Consider the following 21,446-nt stretch of genomic DNA (forward strand, 5'->3'; position numbering starts at 1 on the left):
TTATAAAGCCCTGAATGGTTTAGCACCTCAGTATTTGAATGAGATCCTTTTACATTATAATCCTCTACGTCTGCTACGTTCTCAAAACTCAGGCAATTTGATAATACCTAGAATATCAAAATCAACTGCGGGCAGCAGATCCTTTTCCTATTTGGCGCCTAAACTCTGGAATAACCTACCTAAAATTGTTCGGGAGGCAGACACACTCTTGCAGTTTAAATCTAGATTAAAGACCCATCTCTTTAACCTGGCTTACACATAACATACTAATATGCTTTTAATATCCAAATCCGTTAAGGCATTTTTAGGCTGCATTAATTAGGTAAACCTGAACCGTGAACACTTCCCATAACACCCGATGTACTTGCTACATCATTGGAAGAATGGCATCTATGCTAATATTAGTCTGTTTCTCTCTTATTCCGAGGTTACCGTAGCCACCAGATCCAGTCTGTATCCAGATCAGAGGGTCACTGCAGTCACCCGGATCCAGTACGTATCCAGACCAGATGGTGGATCAGCACCTAGAAAGGACCTCTATTGCCCTGAAAGACAGCGGAGACCAGGACAACTAGATCCCCAGACACAGATCCCCTGTAAAGACCTTGTCTCAGAGGACCACCAGGACAAGACCACAGGAAACAAATGATGCTTCTGCACAATCTGACTTGCTGCAGCCTGAAATTGAACTACTGGTTTCGTCTGGTCAGAGGAGAACTGGCCCCCCAACTGAGCCTGGTTTCTCCCAAGGTTTTTTTTCTCCATTCTGTCACCGATGGAGTTTCGGTTCCTTGCCGCTGTCGCCTCTGGCTTGTTTAGTTGGGGTCACTTCATCTACACTATTTAACTGAACAGAGATGACATCACTGAATTCAATGATGAACTGCCTTTAACTATCATTTTGCATTATTGACACACTGTTTTCCTAATGAATGTTGTTCAGTTGCTTTGACGCAATGTATTTTTTTTAAAGCACTATATAAATAAAGGTGACTTGATGACATGAGCAGAATGGGCCACTGGTCTCAGAACAGACTTATTGTTTTTGCTGAAATCAACTAAAACGGCCAATCAATAACATCAGTAATGAAGGAATAGCGTTTCCTCATAAATCTTGCAAACCTTGCTAAATATAAAAGTCTAAGACCTAATTTGCTGACAGATTAAATTCAAATATCCCTGACAGACAATATTTTGATGATTCATTGCAACAGTATCACTATTAACTGTGACAAAATTTATGTGTTTGGAATTGCTAAAGCACCTCATTCTTATGCTTCATTTGTTACTTAATTAGTGGCCATATTGGTCTTAAGGGAACATATTTCTTCTGTGATGGTACATGTGCCTTGAGCACTGTAACGTAAATTAATCTATGAATAGTTAATGGTGTCTCCAAGTCCCAATGGCAGGTCTCTCATGGATTACAAACTATTTCATGTTAACAGTATTACAGAGGTGTTGCAGTCACCAAACTTCATCAAAGTTCTCGAAACTCTATTTAGTATTTGCAATGTCACAACTGACCACAATAACATAGAATTCAACTGATGTGGCCTTTGGAGTCGGAACTATCTATGTTATTTTACTATAATTTTACTGTTTAATCACAGTTTAATTAGACAAATTAATGAACAATGAACAAATGATTTCAAAAATTAATTTAATTCACAGTTTGATCTATTATGCATATTCACACAATTACACAATTATTTATATAGGTTAAATAATTTTGATATATAGTTGAAAGTGTCTGAATACATTTTGGTTTGACTGTACACACACACACACACACACTCACACATACACATACATATATATATATATATATATATATATATATATATATATATATAATGACTCATGTCAGTCATTCTTACCTTGAGGAAATCTCCCTCGTGAAGCTGGAAGGTGGTGGCTGTGATTTGAATACCCTCGCCTCTGTTGGTCTCAATGCGGTAGATGCACTCGTGGTTGTTGTCGTAATTATCTGGGTAATTGGGGGAGAGTAGGACACCCTGACTGCCCACAGAAGTGGCTCCACACTCAGCTAGGCAAACCCAGGATGTATGGATGGGAAAGATAGAAGAAAATGTTCACATATTGAGGGCAGAAAGCACAGACTTATCAAAGCTGCACATGGCGGTGAAAAACTAGGGGTTGGTTACAAATAAGTTGTGTTCCCTTAAGGCCTGTAGGGCCTTGACAGCTGCTACTCCATTTCCTACTGACAGGCTAATTTTAGGCCAAGGTTTTGTACCGTCTGGAATTTGAGACTTTGTCATTTTGATGAATCACTGCGAGAACAACTTCGGAGGAATACTAATTAATAGAGGCCTTTATGCATTAGCTAGTTGCTGGTCACAACAGCTCACTGCTGTGTTAGGATCAGATGTCTTTCTGTTTAATATTCTGCACTAGCAGCTCTCTAAATACATAAGCAGATGCTGCTTCCAGACCTTGAGCTCAGCAACTTAAAGTAAAATTCTCCAACAACGGCCTCCTGATATTCAAACTTTTTAAAAAGGTATCAGTTCCTTAGGAGATAAACTACTCAGAGAAATGTTTCTAAAGTGATTGTAGATTTTTTTTCTATCTATCTATCTATCTATCTATCTATCTATCTATCTATCTATCCATCCATACATGCATATATGCAATGAATTCAATGTGTATGCAACAAATTCATATGTAGTAAACAGCACATTCCAGGACCCAGTTTATTGCGGTGCCCATCTCTGACCACAGTAGTGGACAAAGGTTTGCTACATTTTGATTGGATCTTGGTGGACTAACATAAGCAAACTGTCCAATGCCATTAGATAAAGTTGCCAGGACAACAGCCAGACACCTCTTAGAGTGCAAGAAGACGACATTTGGTACAAAACCCGGGAAGGACAGGATTTCCTATTGGTGAAAATGCAGTTTCTGCCCTTCACCCACCAACAGACTGATTCCTCAGGTTTTGGCCTGTGGCCGCCATAAAAAAATTCTAAGGATCTTTGGATGCAGCAGCAGTGGGTAAAACAAAGAGAGATCACAGAGTTTTATCCAAATCCATTCATAACTCTGTTCTCAAACCTTAAACTGATGCAAACTACAACACACACATCTCATACTTATTCAGAGAAATACTGTATTTTTCGGACTATAAGTCGCACCTGAGTATAAGTCGCATCAGTCCAAAAATACGTAATGACGAGGAAAAAACATATATAAGTCGCACTGGACTATAAGTCGCATTTATTTAGAACCAAGAACCAAGAGAAAACATTACCGTGTACAGCTGCGAGAGAGCGCTCTATGCTGCACAGTTGTAGACTACAGGAGCACTGAGCAGCATAGAGCGCCCTCTCGCGGCTGTAGACGGTAATGTTTTCTCTTGGTTCATTTCTATTGGTTCATGTGAAATTAATTTTGATAAATAAGTCGCACCTGACTATAAGTCGCACGACCAGCCAAACTATGAAAAAAAGTGTGACTTATAGTCCGGAAAATACAGTAAGTATTCTCATTGACAGTGCTTTGTGTTCAAGGCTGTTTAAACAGATTCCTGCTCCTTTCCCCACTGCATTGCTACAAGCCCAATTAGTGGAAGAAGTCACTGCCACTGTACTGCTCACTCAGCCCCAAAGAATGTAAATATCACTTATCCAAACCTCTTCCAGAGAGGTTATTTAGCTGATTGCAGTTGAAATCAAATAATCTTTCACATATTTGTTTGATGCATAATAATAAGGTTTTTCACCTTCTTTCAGAGTAGCAACAGTTTATCTTTCCAAATAACATACTTCTGACATAGCAACACCCAACATAATCACTTGCATTTTATCCATCTTATGCACTTTATTGCTTTTTTCATTTATGGTATTTATTTAGCAGTTGTTGATTACTCTAGTCTATCTTTGGTTAATAAAATCTATTTGATTAAACTTGTAGAACCTCTTTCTGTTTCATCAACACAAGGAAGACACAAGTTAGAGATCCCACCCATCTTTCTTATGTGATGAACTCATAACCACACAATGAAATATATATATAAATATATATATATATATATATATATACATACACACACACATTTTAATTTTGTTTTATTTTATTTTTTCTAAACCACTAAACTCAAATATCTCTGGTGTCTAGCCCTCACCCTCACCCATTTTAGTTATCTAGCACCCTTATTGATTGGGAAACTCTGGTCTGGAGGCTTTTAAAAACTAGAGATAATTACTTTCAATGAGAATTTCCCCATCAACCCTTTATCAATTTTATGTGGCTAATATAATCCAAACCTCTTGAGGCTAATGTTTGTTGTGCTCACCAGACCAATTAAAGACACACTCACACGCTCTTATTACACTGCAGCGATTAACCACTAATAAAACCAGGTCCGACAGAAGGACTGCACAATTACAACATAATTACATTATTTTGGCAGTGTTTTAATGCTGTCCACAAATATCCATGACCTTAACCACTTAACTACCAAAAAAAGAAAAAGAATTGCAATCTAATCAATTTGAATTAATGTGTTATGCCAAGATCTCTAAAAGTTTTTCTACCTCAAGTTCCATTATAAATAAATAATTAATAAGATGGTGGAATAGTCAAAGCATTTAAATAATGAATTTGCGGCATTGTAAAATGCACTCAGTTCAGGATGAAAGGAAAAGAACAGATTTCTAATAATATGCATTGGTTAAAATTGGTTCTCCCTTCCTTATATGGGACATTTTATGGTCAAATTTTTTTTATTAACTCTTTCCCCGCCATTGATGGAATTTTCCTTCATTCATGGTAAGAGACAATGCTTCTCTGTCATTGATGTAATTTCCCGGCTTTCCTTGTTTTTACTGGTATAAAATAGGGGGCACTATTATGCATCTTCTGAAAGAGTATTGAATGTCTGGATCATGAAAACAGAAGCAGAAACAAGCGATCACATATGTAAGCAGATGCAGATGTTAAATAATGCAGTCATCAAACATTAAACAGTATATAAATCAAAACTGCTTAATGTTACCAAATGAAATAGTGCCTCAAATGTTAGGGGCAGTTGTGGCCTAATGGTTAGAGAGACAGTCAGACTTGTAACCCAAAGGTCATAGGATCGAGTCTCAGTAATTGTAATGTAGGTGGGAGGAGTGAATGAACAGTGCACTCTTCCACCCTCATTTCCCACAACTATGGTGCCCTTGAGCAAGGCACAAAACCACCTGCTGCTCCCTGGGTACCGCAGCAAAAATGGCTGCCCACTGCTCCGGGTATGTGTTCACAGTGTGTGTGTGTGTGTGTGTGTGTGTGTGTGTTTGTTTGTTTTCACTATTCGAAATGCAATGTACACATTTGGAGTATGGGTTAATCATCATTCTGAATCAGATCCAGACGTAGTATTTTACAAAAATACTTATTGTTCAAAATGTTGAAACACACATTCAAGTTTTTCTAAAAAAATAAAATAAAAAAAGACTGCATGAAGCTACAAAGAAAAAAAAAAGAAAAAAAAAGGTTTTCTGTTTTTTTTTTTTTCTACGAAGGCTCTGTGCATTGTTTTTATATATTGCATGTTCTTATATTCATACAGCAAAATATTCTGGATGCCATTACACTTTTTTTTTTTAAAATGATCAAAAATGCTGGCGGTGACAGCCTTACTTAAAAAAATAAATAAATAATAATTCTTTGTCTGGGAAAGATTTAAAATCTTTAAAATCTTCCAACAGTCTCTTACACTGTTACACTGATCTAATGCATTCTGAATTCATGACCCAATAGTAGTAGTGAAAGTTAATAATAAGTTTTTTATATATAAACCCTACTACAGTGTATATCTTAAAATTATTTATAAAACAAATACATTTTGAATTCAATTAATTCTTGTTACTTAACATTGCTTTCCTTATTCAGAATAACATAATACAGAACTAAACTAAAATAATAGAAAAACAAACCTCTAAATATGCATTTTTTACCCAAATTTTAAAATCACACTAAATTGAGCGTATAAATGACACCCAAAAGTTCAAGACTAATTTGTGAGTCTTTTTGATCATATTAATTTTGAATTCCCAACCCTAATATTGCTTGATTTAAATGGAAACAATTGTCAAATGAAATGCAAACCTAAACATCACTGATGCATTATTGGGATTGTTCAATCAAAGAAGAAGAAGAGAAAAAGGATCATTGTTTACTATCATCATGTCGTTTCCATCCCATAAGATTTTAGTATTCTGTCATATTTTTAGTCCATCCTTTAAAAGTCTATATAATCAGTGTTTTCAAGTTTCAAAAACACATCATAGAAGTAATCCATATAAATCATACAAAGCAATCATGCTTTTTCAAAAGACTTGGATTAAATCGCTTGATTCATATGGATTACTTTTAGGACAAAGTTTAGGAAACATATCTTAATTTGTTCCAAAGATGAACAAGGTCTAATGAACATAGAATGATATGAGTGTGAGTAAATTATGTCAGAATTTTCATTTTTGGGAGAACTATCCCTTTAATAAACACATTGATGTTTGAGAATGATAAATGACAATCATATGTCTACCTACCCACACATCTGGGCAGGGCTGCACTCCACACTCTCCTTCCTCCTCCCAAGCAAGTGATCTTACTCTCGCCTTCCAAACGGTAGCCAACAAAACAGGAAAAGACCAGTGAGTCGCCGACCCCGAATTGGAAGCCCACCCTCCTGCTGTATGCGGGTACTCCCGGGTCCTCGCATGGCTCCAAGCTGTACTCTGCAGCACAAAGTCATAATAACTCTTAAACATCCAGACTGCTTAGCAAAGCATGGGTAAGAGTAAGCACCATGACAACCGTGCCTTCAAGCACACATCAATGAACAGAAGGAGTGGTGCCCCCACCTGAGAAGCTGATATTGAAGCCCTCATATGACATGGAGAAGTCCGAGACGAAGCGTAGCTGGACGCTGAAGTTGCCGAACAGGCCTGCTTTGATGGAGGGTGGCAGGACAGAGCCTGTGAGCCTGGCCACCGGCTCGGAGAAGCTACTATCCTCGGTAATGAGCAGGTAATCATGGGAGTCCTCCAGGTGGAACGTGTGGAAGAGAAGCTGCACTCCTGGGGAATTTCAGATGAGATTAGGGCCGTCAGTCACAAGCAAAACCTCAGTTTCAACCTCACAACCCACTGTGAAGACTTCAGTGGGAACCTAATACTGATCGAAACAGAATCGCATTTTCCCGACATGGTGCTGAGTAATTTAAATGTAGAGAAATGTGAAAGGTATCTTAAATTCATTATCAAGGGTAATTTTAAAGGGCACAGAAAGAAACCGCATGGGTAAAATCATTGTGCCTCAAACTTTTATCAGTTTCAGCAGTACATGCAACTCTTGTGGCTGTAACATGTTCTTCTGTCTTACCTTTCCCATGGGACACTTCTATTGTCCAAGTGCAGTTCAGAGAGTTTGGGTAGAAATCTGGAAAACCAGGGGAAAGAACTGTTCCAGTTTTTCCATAGATATAGCCCCCACACAATGCTGGAAAAGCAATAACAGAAAAAAAAATTATGTTTGAGTAAATCTAGCCTTGAAATACATACTTCATAATTATTTTGGTTCAAGCTTAAATAGATTTTCTGAAGATAATGTGAGGGTGGTGCCAGGGCGTTGCTATGCAGTTGCTAAAAAGTGGTTACCGCATTTTACTACATATTGCTGGCTTGTTGCAAATTGTTCATTGTTCAAATAATATAATCAACAATGGTTCAACCATATGTCCAGATTGAGTTGTTGACATCTGGATCAAACACTTCACAAACAATATCTAGAACATGTAAAACAGTTGTTACATAAGTAAATATCATAATAAAACTTGCAAAACTTTCTCTTTTTGTAGTAAAACTACAAAATGATAGATGCAAAACATTGAAATAGAGATGTTTTTACATGAAAAGCAAGTTTAAAGTAACACTAACTAATAAGAGGTTGATATCATATATAGCAAAAATACTTGTAAGAATATCAAAAAGAGATGTAACAACTGAGATAATTTTCTGACTGGAGAATGTCTGTCAGTAAAGACAATTACAAAAATAGCTTTTTTTATCAAAGAACAAGAGCTGTAAGACAGACAGATATGTTTTTAAAGCGTCTTTCTTTTCAGATTCTTATTTGCATCATCATAATAGACTGTATATTAACTTATTGGGAGAAAACTGGTAGTTCTATGTGAAAACAGACATTTAAGCACCTCCATAAAGCCAAAATGGCATGATAATAACACCCCATGAATATTCGACTGTGAGATTGGTAGTGAAATCAGGCTCCTCCTATCAAAGCATCGAATTGTTGACATTTCGAGGTCACCCCTACTGACCTAAAAGAAAACTTGATTCATCAGTCCACACAATCTTCTTGCATTGCTCCAAGGTCCAGTTCTGATGCTCGCATGTCTATTGTATGCACTTTTGGGTGTGGCCATGTTTAAAATGGCTCTGAATTTGGCTCGAGAAATCAGAATTTTAAGTCTGAACTCTCCATTAAACAATAATAATCAGCCTGACAGAAAGGAAATGTGCAATCTTTTATGAACATGTATTTATATTCCAACAAACAGATGGGGAGTATCTGTCCTGTCTGTAATGAAGGTCAGGATCCGGTGAGAGCCCGTCATGCTGAATCAAAGTCTGAGCAAACACACAGAGCTGATAAGATGCAAGCGTAAGAAAACATTGGGAATTTTGGAACAGACAGGCAACAGCCTGATTGGTCTTTCTGGAAAACACTTTGTTTACTTCAATCCCAGTAATCAGAAAGCAAATAAGATAAACAGCTTTATAGTGAGCTTTCCTGTAGATATCAGATAAAGGACTTCCGTTATATGTTCCCACTTCCCTGTCTTTTTCCCCCTCCATTTAAAGTTATCTATGAAACAGCACATGCCAGTCACCTCTCCTCTAATCAAAAATGCATGAACTCAAATCTTGGAGGAGTGTTAAGAGGGCTTACCCTTTCCCCTCTGATAAAAATGTAATGCAGCCTAGAAGGATTGGATAAGAGCCCTGACCAATGCCCCCGAGCCCCAGATGTTCAGGGTCCTCCAAAGTTCTCCCTAAACGAAACACCTGTGTGCTTAAAACATAGAGTGCAAGCTGACACCAGGGTCCAGTTTTAGGCATCTTTGGGTGGTAGGGAGGAGCTGATTCTCTTGTACATGATCAGAATCAAGAGAGCGCAACTTGGCCTACCGTCACAGCTGGGCAGCGCATGGTTCCACTGATGGTTTCTCTCACACACAATGGGTTCATTATCGCTCAGAGTATAGCCTTTATCGCAGCTGAATGTCACTCTGGAGCTGATGGCGAAAGTGTCCCCGTGCCTTTTCCCATTCACCGGGATACCTGGATCTAAACAAGAGTCTGTTTCCATCATAATACCTGTGTGGATGGAACAAAACAAACAAAAAAATATATATATTTAATTCCACCTCCAAGGTCTAAATTGAAAGGAGGATTGTGTCGGAAGCATTTTAGACAGTATTAATCAGCAGATACTAGTCCCCAAGTGGGTTCCTTCCTTGAACTAATATTTTTATTTCTACTTACCTTTTCTATACTTTGAGTGACAGCACCGTTTTCTAAACTATTTCACCTCAGAGGCTGACTTCTGAGGAATAGTTCCACCTGTTAGTTTCACAACCATTCAGATCTATTTTGTGGCCACTGATAAACCTTTAATAGCTGTCTATAAAGTATGAAAAATGGGAACACTTTGACACAAATGAGTTTCATGTATATCAGTCATAATGTCAGGGAGTCATGAATATCATTTGAGAATCATCTTGCCTCTTGCCCACATTTCTCATTCTTCCATCTCTACTACAGCACATTACATTATAATAAAGATGTTAAATTACTGCTGAGAAAGAGCAACTGGAGACTATTTGTCAAGTCATTTAGTTTTTATAAAGATATAATTAGCATTTTTCAGTTAAGCTCATGGGGGGGGGGGGGGGTAAAAAGTGATATAGTTGCAATAATACAAAACAAGCAGGCACATGTGCTATAAGCAGTGCTAAATTTGTTAATTATAAGGTTTTGGAACAAGGACTGGTGTATTTAACATTCCAATCGACACTGTATGTGAGCAGTGGGGTGCAACAAAATCACATTTCAAAACAAACTCATTCAAAGGGCCTGGGACTAAATTAATAAGGACCTGTCCCACCCCAGTTCAGCCCAACCCACCCTCTCATAACTAAAGAGTTGACTACATAAGGAGCACCCACCTCTCTTCCATGTTATAGGTCCTAGACACTATTTTAGGTTGCAAGTTCTTAGAACTGACAGGTGAAACATCACGTGTGACCGACCAATGGCTTTGTTTAACAAAAAAAATAATGGTTGAAAAATAAATAAATAACTAAATAGTCATTATATATTTTGACGAGTCAGCGGCCTCCTCCCTGATTGTCACCGGCACCCCGTCCTAAATCGGCGCCCTTCACCAGGCTCCCGACTGGAGTGGGTGTGTAAGAGGAGGGGCGCTGGACGAGTCAGGGCTGGCGGCCTGTGATGGGGCACACCTGAAGGAAATGGAGCCTCATCACCGCCGCTGTTTAAAAGCCCAACGCGCCTCACCTCGGGGGACCGGTCTCTTCCCCGTGCATGCACACTGGTGTCCTTGTGGGTCCAGGAAGGGTGCGTTAAAGGACTCCTGCGCCACCAGAGACGTGAGCTGCCGGACCCGCGATCCGGATGGGAACCGCACCCGTTTACACGGCCGTCGGGCCAGGATGCCGGGCCGTCCATCCCCTGGCAGCGCCGCGGCCAACGAGAGAGATGCGGCCGCCGGACTCCGCCCCTTACCTGGACCCTTCCTCCATGAACACTGCCCGACCCACACGAACCCCGCAGCACGACGAGGACACCAGATTCCCTGTTTATTTTGGCCACTCTTCCCCTTTGGCCACCTTTATCCCCTGTTTTATTAGATTTTCTGTTAATAAAAGCCTCTCCGTGGCCTGAAGCCACGCCCACTGTGTCTGTCTTGTGCTCCTCCCGTCACAATATGCAAACTCTAAAAAATAAATTATTTAGCATTGTTAAATCTTTATCTCCATATTTTATCTGTATTTTTAAACATAACATAACACATAAAATATAACATAACAATAATGTCAACTATCTCTTTTAATTTGCCAATTTGTAAAGCACTTATTTTATTATAAGTTCTGTTTTTAAAAATAAGAATTTGATAACTGATATTTGACTTTACTTGCAGGGAAGATTAATTTCTGTTCATTTACATCTGTGCGCCATGCCATGATAAGACATCTCCATAGGACAAACTGATTATAAAAATGCTACAACTTCAGGTTTTACTTTTTCTATGGAGATATTATAAATTATTAATACCATGAATATCACACTTGAATTTTCATTACATTTATGGGCTTTTAACCCTCTACTGCACACATTTTAATGGTACATGCTAATTATTATATAAGACAATGCTCAGAATTTTTTTCAAAAATGTCAAGAAATCATTAAGTAAAAAGGGAAAAACACTTGAAACATTGATATACTGGATTAGATACAGGCATAGGTTTATATCATGTGGAGTTTTGTGTCATCTCATGTACTTCTTGTTATGAGATTTCACTCTGTGTGAAATCTTTGCCACACATTATTTGCCAGTGAGAGAAATTGTCCAAGGGGACTTCCTGGTTAGGGATGGGAGACGTGGACCCCTGCTTCAATTTTCTAAACATGCAAAAAAAAAAAAAATCTTCATAAAACCTGACAAAGGTCTTCTCTACACCTTCATGCATATTCATTTATTGTTATGTAGAGTTCATGTCATTTAAACAAAAGATTACTCAAGCAAATAATCTTACCTTCTTCTCACACAATGTGCTCCTGTGATCATGTGTCAGAAAATTAAATTCTGTCTTCAAATATTGCTTGACAGGGACTCCCGCACCTTAATGGACTTTTCTTTGATACTTTTTGACCATTTTAATTGGTTGCACTTATTTAAAGAAACATGTGATGAACATGGGGCTTTAGAAAACTCTCCATTGCCTGAGGGCAACTCTTTGTTGTAGATGGCTAATAAAACTTGTCTATGCAGTAGAAAGGCTATTTTTATTAATTAATTTATTTATTTAATCAGTGCCACGTGACTAAAGAAAATTTAGAAAAGAGGCTTTGGGTTCCCCCTTTGTCAAAAATGGTAAGGAAACTTCATAATGCTCTGGGATCCAATCAACTATCCGTGAGCATAGGTACAAAAATTTCTAAACTACGATCTGTAATTCCACAAAAGCTGACAAACAATCCACAAGATCTAGGTACAGGTAACATGAAGAAAGAGTACACACTGTTAATTTACATATACTACTGACATTTTACCATTATAAAGCTGTAATATAACATTATAAAGCTGGTTGAAAACAGCTAAATTGTCCTTTAACTATCTTGAATATTAAAGAGTTATATTCAAATGTCCTTTGCAATTTGAGTTTGAGGTTGTGCACATTTTAAATAAATAAATAAATACATATTCTACCTGCCTGTTTATTTATGCATTTGCATACCTCTTCACAGTAGTGAGAGTCAAGGGCGGGGCTACTGTAGCAGGTTAAGTCAGAGGGTTTTAGTGATTTAGTCAAAATTCAGATTTGTTACAGAAGTGCAACCCAAAATTTGAAGACTTGCCAAAATGCACGGAGACAGACAATGGGGTAAAACAAGGGTAAACATCGGTGCTGTTTTACAAAATAGAATAATTGATGTAATGTTTGGGATTCAATCAATATTAAGAACTTGTAGAGTTTCTTCATGATAGGTAAGCTTAACTTCAAGTTAAGGAGGTGTGGGTAGGGGAGTTGTGATGCACTTGCAAAGGCTCTTTGAAAATATGCTTTCTTTTTGTTATTATGCTATGTGACAGTAGGAGCACAGAAACTGCATGCTCCACCTTTAACAATAAATTTGACATATAAAGTATTCAAAAGGCTTTCATGCTAGTAGGAGTTTAACCATTCTCGGTTCCATGTTACAATTTACTAACGTTTTTATTTAATTATTTTTCCTCTATATGCCTGCGGGGGATCCACTATAACAGATGCCAAATCCAATTTTGTCTTTTTTTCCGGCTAGTCCCTGTTAACAAGTCGACAATAATTACAAAAGCATTAAAATATGCATTTAACAATAATGATTGGTCGATCTGTTGAGCTTGTACTAACAATCAAACAGGCCTTGTGTCAGCGGGACATTAAACTCTAACTGCACTCTGAAGTGTAATTTACAAACCCACCACCACAACACATATTCAAAAAGAAAACAAACTTTATTTTCGGATTAATTTAATTACTCACAGAGGTTCTTCACCTCTCTTAAAGTTGCCTCTGAATGTTGATATTGGTCATGTGACACTAGCACACATTTGTCGGGCTTCTCTACATAATTTTTAGACAATTAGAAACTAAAATCTGATTTTAACCCTGGAGAAGCCATTCTAATTAGATCACATGCACCAGAGAGCGTGTCCAGCTAAAATTTGCGGAATATTGCAGAACTGCCCACTGTGGAGTGTGAAAACCCAATATTTGTGCATTTAAATCACTGCAGAGGAAAGATGAGAAGCTGACTCACTCTCATAGCGGATCTGGAAGCCTTCGCTGGAACGGCTGTTGTCAGTAGTAAAGAGCAGGTACATGTAATTGCCGGTGCTGATGAGGAAGTGGGGGGCCTGAGTGCCATGGTACTCCCCGATCAATGGCGATGAGTTGGAGGGTCCATCCCGAATCTCCAACGTGTCGTAATTAACCTCTGTCTGAAACCTGCACAGGAAATCGAAAAGAGCGGAACATCTGCTTATGACCCAGGTCTTTATCAGAATTACTCCAATGAGGGAGATTAAACTGGAAGGTTAACGAACAAAATTGTAAGAGTGAGAAACTGGGCTTCCAAAAAAGGGACAGGGATGTTTATCCAGGGGTTTCACATGAAATGAATTGACAAAGAAAAATAAAAATAATAATAATAATAATAAATAAAAATCCCCAAAACAAATCACTACCTGTCAAATGATATCTTGACGGCATGATCCTTTCTGGCTTCAATCACCCATTCACAGTTAAGGGAGTCTTTGTAGTATCCGGGCCAGCCAGGGGAAAGTAAGACCCCCATGGGAGCCGTTAGATGTCCACCACATGGAGCTGGGATAGTGAGAGTGCAGAAAATTTTAATTTTAACAGCAGCCCATCTCACAAATCCCAGCAGCACCTTCAGAAAAGGTGCAGAAGACCAAAGAGTAAAAGCTCACTCACCTTCACACCGGGGGACAGCCGCATTCCACACTACATTTCCATCCTGGATGACACAGGTAATGGATTCGGATCCATGGGTTTTGATAAAGCCCTCATCACAAGTGAAAAGCACTGAGCTACCCAATAAGAAGTGTTCTCCAAAGCGCTGCCCGTTGACAGGAATACCAGGGTCATGACATTCATTCTGACCAAAAGCTGTAGACACAGGATAAAAGTATAATCAGTGCTGAAGCATATAATAAATGTGCAAAAACTATGCTAACACACATGATGGCACTACATCTTAAACATACTGTATGTAGAAGCCTCGCTGAATTACTTTGTTGAACGAGTCAAGCAGTAAAACTATCTTGAGTTACTACACTCTCAGAAAAAAAGGTACAAAAGCTTTCACTGGGGCGGTACCTTTTCAAAAAGCACACCTTTGTACCTAAGGAGTCCATTTTGGTATCTTAAAGATCCATATTGGTACCTAAAGTGTACATATTAATACCTAAAAGGCACAGAAGTGTTCCTTTTGAAAAGGTACTGCCCCAGTAACAGCTTTTGTACCTTTTTTTCTGAGAGTGTAATGAATTATTAATGACTAAGAAAATAATTATATGTGAGTATTTCGAGGGGCAAAAACTTTAAGAATGTCTTGAGACAAAACCACCTTGACCATCTTGGTAGAAGTGGAATAGTTGCCTTAAGACAGTTTAATAATTTAAAATCAATTAAAACATTTAATTCACAATAATGGCAGCATTACCATCATTAGGTGTGCATTAATATTCATAATTCATTAGTCCTTCATCAATTATTCCTTACTTAACTTTATATTAACTGTTACAATTCCCAGGAAAAATAAATCTGTATCATGTGAAAGAACCACAGATGCTGAGGTGGTACATGGATAAACGTCAACAGAAAGCATTCAGCCTTCGTTTCTAAACCCTCTATTTTTCCTTCAATATGGTGGTTTGAGACACTCGAGATGGCTTGAAGATTTTTGTCAAATCTCTGCTTTCCCTTTCCCACAACTCTGCAGACAGCTCACATATGTGTCGAACATGCATAACAGGATGTCAGTGTGGAAGCTTCTATTATTCAATATGTGTACTCGCAGAAGCAGAGGATCCTGCCAAAGCTACTTCAGTGTTTCCATTTGATGAACACGTCTGTCTGCAAGGCCCCTGTGGAATTGTGATGGCTAATGCATGGAGACTTTGCGGCCAGGGCTTAGGGTATGTACGCAGCTCTACCCCATTCCCAAATGACAGCCTCATTGTTCTTAGGGCCATGCCTGACAGTTGCACCAATGCCACTTTGGGAAACATGTCTACTTCTTTCTGAGACAATGACACACCATTACTGAAGCATTACTGTTGAAATATCAAACCACACAATCCACTGATACTGACATTTCCTTGAACTACTGATTCCATCTACCACCCCTTTTTGTTCCCACATAGACGTGCCAACACAGATCTTGTTCACAGTTACATCTAATCACTAAAAATGTAAATACATTTATTGTCACTACAGAAAAGTACAGTGAAATTGGGCTATTGTTAATGAAGAGCAAAGCTACATTTATACACTTAGCAGTTGCCTTTATGAAAAAAAAGACAAAAATTATCCAAAGCATTTGTTTTATCAGTAAATGTGTTTCCTAGGCATCAAACCATGACTTTGGCATTGCTAGGACACGCTGTACCAGTTAAGCTTCATGAATACTACACTGGTATCAAAGATACATTCCAGAGAGGGCAAAACAAGCTAGCACAATTTTCAATGACAAGCTAGGAGAAAGCTCACAATTCCCTTGAGTACAATTACTTCCATATGATGCTACTTTAGAATTTGTTCAAAAGAGAGTATCTTAATCGTTCTGCCTACTTTTTATATGATGCCAACGTAGGCAGCTCACTAGTTTTCATAGAGGAAGAAAAAAAAAAGTTTGTTGCTGTGAAAATGGAATCCTGTGAAAATTGTACTGAAGTTTGACATTTTTTTACAAAGGGGATATGCCTAATGAAAGTGTTAGAATTACACCATAATATTCCCCACCTTAAACAATCACAGTGTAAAAAAAAAAAAAAAAGTTGCGTCAAAAAAATAAGGCAACTTATCGCAAGCTCTTTTTTGAGTAAACTTAACAAACGGGGACTAAAGTCCACCCAACTTAAAATAATAACTTAATATCACAAGTTGTCACAACATAAATAGTCATGTCAACCTAAAAAATATCAGAACAAAATATTTTTTGTTTACTGAACACAAGGCCTATTATCTATAAGCATACACAATTTTAAAGTGAAAAAAGTGAAAAGTGACGTGACATTCAGCCAAGTATGGTGACCCATACTCAGAATTCATGTTCTACATTTAACCCATCCGAAGTGCGCGCACACACACACACACACACACACACACACACACACACACACTTCCTTCCTCCTCCTCTCATTTGATTGTACCATGTGTTGAGTTCAGTGTAAAATGCATTGAGTAAAGAAGTTAATATAAAAGACTCGGTATGTCCTTGTGCTTTGGACACAAACTTTCTATAATAAAAAAAGTTATTTGACCCGTGTTATGGTCTTTTATTTATTTAGACTATTTGAATAATATAAAGTCGTGGCCTAGTGGTTAGAGAGTTTGACTCCCAACCCTTGGGTTGTGGGTTTGAAACTCGGGCCAGCAATACAACGACTGAGGTGCCCTTGAGCAAGGCACTGAACCCCCAACTGCTCCCCGAGTGCCACAGCATAAATGATGAACACTGCTCCGGGTGTGTGTGTGTGTGTGTGTGTTCACTGCTCTGTGTGTGTGCACTTTGGATGGGTTAAATTGTGTATGCTTATAGATAATAGGCCTTGTGTTCAGTAAACAAAAAATATTTTGTTCTGATATTTTTTAGGTTAACATGGCTATTTATGTTGTGACAACTTGTGATATTAAGTTTTTTATTTTAAGTTGGGTGGATAAGTTGGTTAGTCCCCGTTTGTTAAGTTTACTCAAAAAAGCGCTGGCGATAAGTTGCCTTATTTTTTTAAGTTGCCGCAACTTTTTTTTTTTTTTTTCAGTGCAAAGGAATCTATTCAAATTCAAATATATTACTCTGTTTTAAATCTTGTAATAAGCTACAAACTGGAAAAATATAAAAATAACCCCTGAGAGAAATATATTAAATTGTAGACTGACTGAAAAATATAATGTCTAAATAAATACAAAACAATCACACAATTACACACGAACCAGGTATGACCAGGACACCAGCAATTTAAAATTGACCAATATGGCAGATTTTGCCTTCCGAATAAAAAAGCCAAAGCAAATCTGCAAAGTCATTGCCTGGTCTTCATGTGAAACCTGGGCTCATCTTTTCCTTAACACTGTACATGCACATTGGGCTGGACCTAAAAAATACAATATATGCTATTGAAATGTAAGTTTGTCAAATACTTTTTGGTCCCACTTTATATTAAGTGTCCCTAATAGCTGTGTACTTACATAGTAACTAGATGTGTACATAGTATGTAACCACAGTGTAAGTATACATTGGTATATAATATTTAATGTTTGTATAACTAAACATATGTAACAGCCCACTGAATGGTATGTGTAAGTAGAAATGTGTAACAAGACTAACAGCACTTTTTGATAAAGAAAGTGTTACACTTTATATTTGATTTATCATGGAATTACTCTGATGTTACACAGCAGTGACCAGTAAGTTAGGCTTACATACTATGTACACATTTAGTTATTATGTAAGAACACAGGTATTAGGGATACAATATAAAGTGGGACCCTTTTTAAACATTTGGTATTTTCCCAATCAATCATAAAGGAGCTACACTTGACTGAAAAAAGCTGTCAGAATGCATTCCCAGGATGACTGCCAAGTGAACTGACTTGCCTTGTAAGTATCCTAACCAGCCCAACACAGCTATATTATTTGTGCTCCTAGTGGTGCGGAAATTGCACACTTCACCCTTAATAATCAACATAATATTGATATTGCAATTACTTGTGTAGGTGATATTAAACCCCTTTCCCGTGTTTGAGTGGTCCGACTGGAACTCCAAGCGCATTATATGCCCATTGCTAGCAATCTGTGAGGGTACATCCTTCCCAGAGAATGTTCCAAATGTGGTGGGTTCTGGCATCCCATCGTCTTTCACAATGAGATAGTCAAACTGGGGCTCCAACTCAAAATCGCTGAAAATGAGATGGATCCTATTGCCTGGCTCAGCTATAATGAGCCACACACAGTTCATGTTGTTTCCGTATTCCTCTGGGTAGCTTGGTGAGAGGATGATGCCTGATGAAGTGGTGAAATTGAAGAAGCAAGAGACTGTGGAGATAAGGACAAATATATATATAATTCCATTACAAAGGTTACAATATTTATTTTCATCCACAATGGGTTCATTATCAGGAATGACATTATGTCTGTAAAAAAAGATGAGAAAAGAGAATTCACATAGACCATGATAATGAGGTGTTTGCATGGTGCAGAAATTATGACATGTCAAGGAATTCACTCATAGTCTGAGATTTGTCAGAAAAAGTAATTTAAGAAGTTTTCTTTTTAACAACAAAAACATTAACGAGTACACTGCTCCATCTTACCTCAGTACTAAAGAAAAATACCATTGCATGACAGATTGAGGGGCAAATTCACTACAGCTGTGCTTATATTTCAGTTTGTGTGAGCAAAAACTGGTGCAGTGTGGCACCATGTTTATGTAAATTTCTATCATTATCGATTGATAGACATTTTATTATTATTATTATTTTTTTTTTTTTTGTAGACTGGGCATATATCCAGACATTTGTAGTCAAACAAACACACACAGTGCATTCTCTATTGAGAAAGAAAGAGACAGTAACACATTCCAGAAATAGAAATATGATAATTGATCTCTCATACAGCAAACCTGGTAATTTCTAGCATGGATGGCTGCTATTTAGCTTCATATCTGCCCCCAATCTAGATGTCATGTTTTTACAGAGGCGATACATTAATCACTCTAAATGGCAACATTTTAATTATAATCATGCATTTCAGAAAATGACTCTTACAGACGCAGCTGGGTTTGTTTCCAGACCACTGGTTATTTTGCTGGCATGATATTGTCCTCTCGCCAACCAATTCAAAAGCAGCCTGACACTCAAAGGTCAGCACATCACCATGTAAAAAACGGTCCCCAGTTCGCTTTCCATATGCAGGGACGCCTGGGTCTCCACATCCACCTTTTTCAATTTCTGTGGAATACAAGAGTACATAATTTATTTAATTTAAACATGTGGTTTTCAGCCTGGCAATTGGACCACCTTCTGGCATTGTAAGTAGTTTAACACAGTGATTTCGCTCTAGAAATTGGATTTTACATTGAAGTGCCAACTCAAAGTAGAACCAAGAATGTTTATTGTACAAAAGTAAACAAAAAAACTCTGCTTCCGGAAATATATTAACATTAACATGAACTACATAAGCCTAGCAATATAGAAGAAACATTGCCTCACCTAAACAGGAAAACAATTAAAAAATTGTAATGTGCGTATATAGAATTTATTCGACATCAACAACAAAAATATGGGAAACACATTCAAACATTGAGACACCAATTCTTTTGCAGCTATCCTAATATATTTATATTGTTAGTTGCATTTTATCACTTACATTTAGCATTACTTTTTCTGTGCTGTCCTTGACAGTATCAGAATAGTTCTTTGACACATTTTTGATTTGTGATAACTCCTGAGCTAGGCTGTTTATTTCCAGGAAATGTTTTGGAAGGAAGTATAAAATGACAGTGACAAACGAATGATGTTCAGGAAGAGTTCATTTTTATGTTAACAACTATGGTGTCAGCTCAGCAGCAAGTGCTCTATTGACCCAGCCAGACGATAATCTACAGGGAATGAGTTTCCCACTTGCGGCAGATTCTACAAGCTCTACAAGGTGATAAGAGCATGCTAAATACCGTCAGTGCTGCCACAGGTGATTAGTTTAAGAATCCACAAAAACGCTAGGCTATCGTGTTAGGACTGCCAACTCATCAATACAAACAGCTCTTAAAAACAATGGTGTTAAATAATGCACAGGAAGGCTACCAGGACCATTACCAGTTATATAAATGTTCTGTTAAACATTTCCATATATTTTTGTACGGGGTTTTTAACACCATTAAGCTAATGTGTTTACCTTTCTAAATTCCTAGACCAAACAAATCTATTATGTGTCCTATTGACAAAAATGTCAAATTTGCCAGGACAAGTCATTGTATTCCTTAGACACTGGGGAAAAATTTACAGCATATAACATTATTAAATGGCAATTCTATGACATTTTCTGTGCAATTAAGTGTGAAATATTTTTGTTATATATACACTTTTAATTGTATTTATTTTTCTATCATCCATTCTATCATAAAAACTTCATTTTAGCTTATCGGTTCGGAATGAAATTCATAAATAATGACCGATTTTTGTTTAGTGAAGTATTTTGTGAACTATTCATTTAACTCTTTAGAGCAGTGCTTCCCAAAACTGTCCTGGAGACCCCCCTGCCCTGCTCCTTTTGTATGTCTCCCTTATCTAACACACCTGATTCCACTCATCAGCTCGTTAGTAGAGACTGCAAGAACTAAATTGAGTGCGTCTAGGGAGACATGCAAAATGTGCAGGGCAGGGGGTCCTCAAGGACAGGTTTGGAAAGGACTACTTTAGAGGTTTGGGTTTAATCATCTACCAGGCCTTTGGGCTGTCTGCTCACTGCTGATGACCAGCAAAAGTTTATAATTTCCATTGAGGGGAAAACAATCCTTTGCCAATCTAAGAACTTTAAAATGAATATATGAAATGATGAATTTGAGTTTGACATCTACACAGCCTCAAACAAAGTGTCCCACCAGTGGGTCCCTGTGGAAATGTTGTCAAACATGGCAACGTGACTAGAAGCACAAGTGTGAAATTGGGTTTACACAAAGTTAATTGGGTTTGTGTCATTGTGCTAGGCTATCCAGACAGTGAGAATTGCTCAATTGTGAGGTTACAGTTTAGAGTGAAGAGTGGCTAGGGAAAATCTCAATTTCAAGGTATTAAACAGCATGCTTTGGAAAAACAAGTT

At 37.7% G+C, this 21,446-nt stretch overlaps 1 protein-coding gene across 1 annotated transcript in view; it reads right to left on the reverse strand.

The window, feature by feature from the left end:
• Positions 1-21,446, reverse strand: part of LOC132110975 (CUB and sushi domain-containing protein 1-like) — a 648,917-nt gene that overhangs the window by 140,498 nt on the left and 486,973 nt on the right. Inside the window, exons 13-22 of the mRNA XM_059518126.1 lie at positions 19,397-19,579; positions 18,339-18,665; positions 14,321-14,515; positions 14,071-14,209; positions 13,644-13,831; positions 9,228-9,416; positions 7,402-7,518; positions 6,882-7,097; positions 6,567-6,755; positions 1,881-2,050 (exon numbers count right to left, since the gene is read on the reverse strand). Coding sequence (XP_059374109.1) covers positions 1,881-2,050; positions 6,567-6,755; positions 6,882-7,097; positions 7,402-7,518; positions 9,228-9,416; positions 13,644-13,831; positions 14,071-14,209; positions 14,321-14,515; positions 18,339-18,665; positions 19,397-19,579 — 1,913 coding nt within the window. The remainder of the gene's footprint in view (positions 1-1,880; positions 2,051-6,566; positions 6,756-6,881; positions 7,098-7,401; positions 7,519-9,227; positions 9,417-13,643; positions 13,832-14,070; positions 14,210-14,320; positions 14,516-18,338; positions 18,666-19,396; positions 19,580-21,446) is intronic.

Source organism: Carassius carassius, chromosome 30 (assembly GCF_963082965.1).
Source record: "Carassius carassius chromosome 30, fCarCar2.1, whole genome shotgun sequence".
In the NCBI taxonomy this organism is placed as follows: Eukaryota; Metazoa; Chordata; class Actinopteri; order Cypriniformes; family Cyprinidae; genus Carassius; species Carassius carassius.